Source organism: Ips typographus, unplaced genomic scaffold (assembly GCF_016097725.1).
Source record: "Ips typographus isolate SLU unplaced genomic scaffold, UJ_Ityp_2.0 IpsContig119, whole genome shotgun sequence".
Taxonomy (NCBI): domain Eukaryota; kingdom Metazoa; phylum Arthropoda; class Insecta; order Coleoptera; family Curculionidae; genus Ips; species Ips typographus.
Genome location: NW_028098540.1, coordinates 155,185 through 161,717, shown reverse-complemented (window position 1 = coordinate 161,717; position 6,533 = coordinate 155,185). Strand labels below are relative to the sequence as shown.

General features: G+C 37.7%; 1 protein-coding gene across 1 annotated transcript; it reads right to left on the bottom strand.

Annotated features, from left to right (window-relative positions):
• Positions 1-465: 465 nt before the first annotated feature.
• Positions 466-6,043, bottom strand: LOC145739400 (uncharacterized). Its single transcript, XM_081994831.1, has 4 exons — positions 4,717-6,043; positions 4,665-4,674; positions 547-4,352; positions 466-491 (listed from the first exon to the last, which is right to left on the bottom strand). The coding sequence occupies exons 1-4, from the start codon at positions 6,041-6,043 to the stop codon at positions 466-468; spliced, it is 5,169 nt and encodes a 1,722-aa protein (XP_081850957.1).
• Positions 6,044-6,533: the final 490 nt, after the last annotated feature.

Below are 6,533 nucleotides of genomic sequence, written 5' to 3'. Positions count from 1 at the left end.
TCCGTGTCGTTAAACTTTAATAGTGCTTTAGGCATAAACTTGGTTTGGTGATTTGACGCTTGAATCAACTCTTTTTGATTTTTGTCAAGATCATCGATTTCCCTGTATACTTCATCGTTCACGCCAAAAATTGAAGTTAGTAGGTTTCCCCATAAACCTCGTCTTGTCCTATTTAAAACAATTTTTGACACACCTTTATGTATCCATTTGATTCGCCTTTCTTCTTCGTGAAGATGATCAATCAGTGGTTGGCAATCCACGTGAATAGTGGTTTTTTTAACCTCATTGCACATCTTGTCTACCTTTGATATTACATCCTGTATAGACTTTATGTGTGCCTCTAAATCTTCTTTTCCTATTTTAGCTTCGATTCTTAAAAACCTCGATCAATTTTGGCTGTTCCAAGATGTTCTATGTAGAATCCAGGTTTTGGATATTCCACGTGATATTGTGCTGTACTTGTTTTTATGTGGGCTGCATGTGCTTTCCCGCTGTACAATTGGAGTGCAAAAATAATTGCCAATGTCCAAATTTTCCAAATGTTACTTGTTTTTCTACGTGGTTTTGAGTTGTTTTCATTGTGGATTATCGATAGCGGTACTAGTTTATGGATTGGTCTTTTAATTTCTGCTCCTTCCGCTTTTTTCAACGTGACGACTCTCACTAAATTTTTGTCGTCTACTTGAACTCCTTCCACCTTTGCCATTGGCCATTTGCTTGGTGACATTCGATCATCCTTTATAAGTACTAATTCTCCCACCTTTAGATTTTCTTGTTCCAGTTTCCATTTGTTTCGTTGTTGAAGTTCATGTAGATATTCATTTGTCCACACCTTCCAAAAATCTTTTTTCATTTTTTGTATTATTTTCCATCTGCCTTCTAAACCTGTATCATTATGGGTAATAATTGGACTACTTGGTGATAATAGTTCTCTCCCTATCAAGAAATGCCCTGGCGTTAGTACTGAAATGTCATTTATTTCTTCTGTTAGTTTACACAAAGGCCTCGAATTCAAACATGCTTCAATTTGGTGTGTTAATGTAGTTAATTCTTCATAAGTTAGGGTTGACTCTCCAATCACCCTTTTTAGGTGATGTTTGGTTGATTTCACACCTGCCTCCCAGAGCCCTCCAAAATGTGGTGCTGATGGCGGTATAAAATGCCATTGAGTTCCAATGTTTGCTAATTTGTCCACAATGCTGGAAGTTTTTATCGTGTTTGCTACCTCAACATTTAATGCATTAGCTGTCCCCACAAATGTCGTACCATTATCGGAGAATATATTTGCGCACGTCCCTCTTCTTGCCATAAATCGTTTTAGTGCGGCAATAAAGGTTTCTGACGTCATGTTGCTCACCACTTCTAAGTGAATGGCCTTTGTACACATACATACAAATATTGCAATGTAGCCCTTGTAGGACTTATGTCCCCTGCCTTTAGTAGTTTTTATTTGAATGGGCCCAGCGTAGTCAATTCCTACACTTAAAAACGCTGACGCCGGATTAACTCTTGTTGGTGGTAGTTGACCCATCAATTGACCAGCTGTCTCAGCCTTGAATCTTATACACCTTGCACATTTATTAATTATTTTCTTTGTAACCTTTTTTCCATTTATTATCCAATATTTTCTTCTTACAAAAGCCATTGTTTGTTGATTTCCGCCGTGTAAGGTTCGGTCATGTGCATTCCTTACAATCAATCCTGCTAAGTGATCTGACGCAGAAATTATGATCGGATGTTTTTCACTGTAACTTAGTAATGAGTGTTGAAGCCTGCCTCCCACTCTAAGTACTCCATGGTAATCTACGAATGGATGTAAATTTAGAATTTTGCTCTTTTTTGATACTCTATTTTTGAGTCTTAGTTTGCGTATATCCTCTGAAAATGAATCTTGTTGATCTAATTTGATAATTCTATTCATCGCATCTTGTAGCTCTTGAACTGTGAATGGACCTACTAGTTTCCCGGTTTTGGGACTGTAATTGTTAATAAACCGAAAACATACAGCTATCACACGTGTTGCGCGATGTAAAGATGAGAATTTCTCTAGAACATTGATTTTGTCGACTTCTATGCTTACTCCCACATGTAAGCATTTTTTACGCTCCACCTCAGTGCTGTAATTTTTGTTGTATTGTGGCCATTGGTCTTCACTTTGGTTTAGCCAATGTGGTCCATTCCACCATAGTAGATTGTCCTTAATTTTTGACGGTTTAATTCCTCTTGTTATTAGGTCTGCTGGGTTGTCTTTAGACCCAACATGATGCCATTGTACTTCTGAAGACAGTTGTTTAATTTCTGAAACTCTGTTTGCTACAAACGTCTTCCAATGTCTTGCGTCGCTCTGAATCCATGACAAGGTGATCATCGAATCCGACCACGCGTGAATATTCCAACTTGGTGACCCAAGTGTTTCCTTGACTCTCCTTATTAGTTTACTCAGTAGCACCGCTGCACATAATTCTAACCTAGGTAGTGTAGGTTTAGTTCTTATTGGTGCAACCTTTGATCTGGACACCAACAACGAGATCTGTATTTGTCCTAACTCGTTCATGGTTCTCACATATACTGCAGCTCCTAACGCCTTTTCTGACGCGTCACAAAATCCATGTATTTCTGTCCTTCTGGAGTTTGAAGTGTAACTCCACCTCGGAATTTGTATTTCTTCCAACTGGTTAAGTTCTTTGTAAAATTCCTTCCACTTGGTTGAAATCACTTCTGACACAACGTTGTCCCATGAATTTTGTTCTCTCCACAATTCTTGGATGATGAGTTTTGCCGTAATTACAACAGGTGATAAAAGTCCTAATGGATCAAACAGCTTTGCTACACTTGACATTATTCCTCTTTTTGTTAATTTGTTCAAGTCCGTTAGATTAACTTTAAATTTAATTGAGTCATTGTTAGTTGCCCAACATATGCCTAATGTTTTTTGAAGTTCATTATCATTCAAATCTATTTGTTTTATCTCTCGGAGTTCTTCTGAGATATTCGTAAGTATCGCAAAATTATTACTACTCCATTTTCTCAAGTTAAATCCTCCTAATTTAAACTTATTTATTAAATCTTGCTGCAGTTTTGTTGCTTCTAACTCAGAGTCAGCTCCAGCGAGAACATCGTCTACGTAGCAGTTTTTTCTTACGATCTCTAACATATTAGGAAAATTATCTTGTTCATCTTCAGCTAGTCTTTGGATAGTCTTTACTGCTAAATATGGTGCTGCCGCAGTACCATATGTGACTGTCGTTAATTTGTATTCACGAATTGGCTCATCTTCTGTACCCCTCCAAAGAATTCTGTGGTATTCTTGATCAGACTCCTTGATCTTTATCTGTCTGTACATTTTTTCAATGTCAGCTGTAAACGCTATCTTGTAACTCCGCCGCCTAATTAAGATGTCGCAAAGCTCTTCTTGGATGCGTGGTCCAGTGTGCATTAATTCATTCAAGCTTTTTCCGTTTGACGATTTGCATGATGCATCAAACACAACTCTTAATTTAGTTGTTGTGCTTTCTTCTTTTATTACATAATGATGTGGTATGTAATATTTTCCTTTCTTTTCGTCTGCTTGGCTGACAAGTTTCATGTGGCCTAACTTTATATAAGTTTGCATAAACTCTTTATATGCAATGTTTTCGTTCATTTGTTGACGTAATCTTTTTTCTAGTTGCAATAACCGTGCCATTGCCCTAGTTCTTGACTCACCTAAGGTCAGGTCTGTGTTTTTAAATGGAATGCTGACCGTGTAAGTCCCATCGTCGTTTCTCATTGTATTTTGATTATAGTCACGTTCACATTCTTGTTCTTGGTTATTTACAGCTGGTTTTGACGTTACTTCTTCTAGCTCCCAAAATCTCGTTATGTCTTCTTCTTGCAGTGTTCTTGTCATCATACTAGCAATTTCTATGGTGCCATTAGTTTTTCCTGGGCTACACCCAAGTAAAATCCATCCGAATTCAGTATTTTGTCCTGTTAGTCCAACATCCGTTTTCTTTATACCATTCAACAAAATTTCCTGATATTCCTTTGCCCCTAAGAGAATGTCTACCGGACCTGGCTTGTAAAATAGTGGGTCTGCTAACATTACGTTTTTCCAATAATTCTCGTCGTAATCAATTTCACGCTCCGGTGAACTTTTTGTTAGTTTTGGTAACACTAACAATTCTGTACTTAGCGAGTACGCACTTGAAGCTCGCGCTTTACATTCTACTCTTATTTTATTATTGCTGTACTTAGGCTGTTCTTCTCCTAACCCGGTAATTTCTGCTCGAACTTTTTCGCGTGGCAAACCTAACAGTACTGCTGCCTCTTCGGTAACAAATGCCGCCTGAGATCCAGGATCAATTAACGCTCTAAAATATTCCCATGTATTGTTCACGTTTTTAACTTTAATTTAAGCTGTTGCTAATAACACCGTTTCGCCTTGCACAGTCATGTGGTTTGCAACCCGTGCAACTCTTTCTTGGCCCTTTGCCTTGTCTGAATTATAATTGTGGCTATTTTTTGAATTTCTGTAGTTATCTATATGAATCAGCGTATGATGGTTTTTGTTACAAGTTCTACATTGAAAACGAGAAAGGCATCTTTTACTACTATCATGATTTAAACAGTTAAAACATAATTTTTGTTTTTTTATAAATTCATGACGCTGTACATTGTCTAACCCTTTAAAATCTACACATGAATAAATAGAGTGCGATCGATTACAATACTTACAATTAGTTACTGCTATTCTCTTGTCCTCGACATCTCTGGAGTTTGCCTGGAGCCCTCGTTCGTAAGTGCCCTTGTAGCCTCCTCTCTCCTCAAAGCCTCTGTAGCCTGAGTGTGCGCCTCTTTCCTCAAAGCCCCTGTAGCCTGAGGGTGCGCCTCTTTTCTCACTTGATTTCGTCTCTGACGCCTCCATGGTTTGAAATCGCTTCAGTATAAATTTCAGAACACTCTCCAATGATTGCACTTCGAAGATGTTGTCAACCGTCCACTCAAACAAGTCGTTGGTTCTGGCATCCCATTTATTGCTGACGATGCATACTATAATAGGATCCCATGATGCTATGTCAATTTTTTGCATTTTTAACGCTTCCAAACACTCTTTTACTGTATTGTACAGGGTTTTCAAATGGTCGGCTGATTCTCTTTGCGTCTGTGGAATATGTAGTATTTTGTTAATGAGCTTATTGACAATTCGTCTTTTATTGTCATATCTCTCTTTAAGTTCATTCCAGGCACTAGTATAGTTTGTTTCTGTTATCTCGTAATGTTGAATTGCTTTCTCTGCTTCTCCTTTCACGTACGTTTTAAGGTATTGCATTTTTTCAACCATGCTAATGTTGACGTTCGTGTCGATCATCGTTGCAAATATGTCCTGGAAGGTAGGCCATTCGTCATATCTTCCATTGAAAAATGGTATTGTTAGCCTAGGTAATGCCATAGTGTTGGTGGTGTGTGTAGGTAAACACCGTTGCTGTTTAATTTGTCTGTCTAGCGCTATTGTTGCAGTTCGATACTCCCTTTTAATGTTATGAAATGTATCTTCCGTATAGTATTGACGGTCAGAATATTCGTGCCTTATGCGGCTTAGCTCTATATCCTTGTCTACAACTATCATAAATTGCTTTTTTATGTCTTCCAGATATTGCTCATATCCTTCAGTGGCCGTTTTTGAGCTTTCTATGTCAGCTCTTAGGAGATCAATTCTTCTTTCCTGGTCACAAATTTTCTGCACTCGTGCATGGTTACTTCTGTCTCTTAGAATTTCTTGCTGTTCTTTCAAGTATGCCTTTGCTTTCAAGTATATTACCTCAACTTGATTAAAGTAGTTTGTTTTTATGTACGGGTTCTCGGTGCTCTTACCAGTAATTTTTGCGATCTCCTGATGTTGAGAACTAAACTCTTGCCATATGTCGTCAACCTCCTTCAATTTTTCCAGCAGGTAAGCTTCCGTTTTTCTGGACCTTGGATCCTTTTTAATGTTTATGAACTTTTTGTTAAGTTCTTCTGCTAGCTGCTCCTGTTTTTCTACAATTTTGTTCAATTGTTCCATGTCTGTAGTAGTTTCTTTGTAGTTTGTGTTGACAGTGTTGTTTGGTTTTGTTTAATGTAGTATAACTGTTTGTATTAATGTCACTTGGTTCACTGCTTTACTTCACAGCGGTTAGGTTAAGTTAGTCACTACGCGTTTTTCCTTTTCCTGTTAACAAAACGCGCACTTTTACTGTTCGTAATCCGGTTTAACGCGATTACCGTATGAAGAAAATCCCGAACGCTATTTTCTTCAGTTACCCATGACTTATTCCTTTTTTGCTCGAAGGACCATGTTTAATTGAGTAATGATAAGACTGTGCTTTAACCAAATACTAACTTTATTCTTCTATCTACTTCTACAATCACTTAAAACTAACCAGTATTTCCAGTGATGTTCAAACTGTTGTACAAACATAAGTTACAATATATTTACTGGTTTCACAAACAAAACAGTTTAGTGGTCGCTGTAAACCTGATGTTGCAAATGCTGCCTACTGATCGTCCTACAT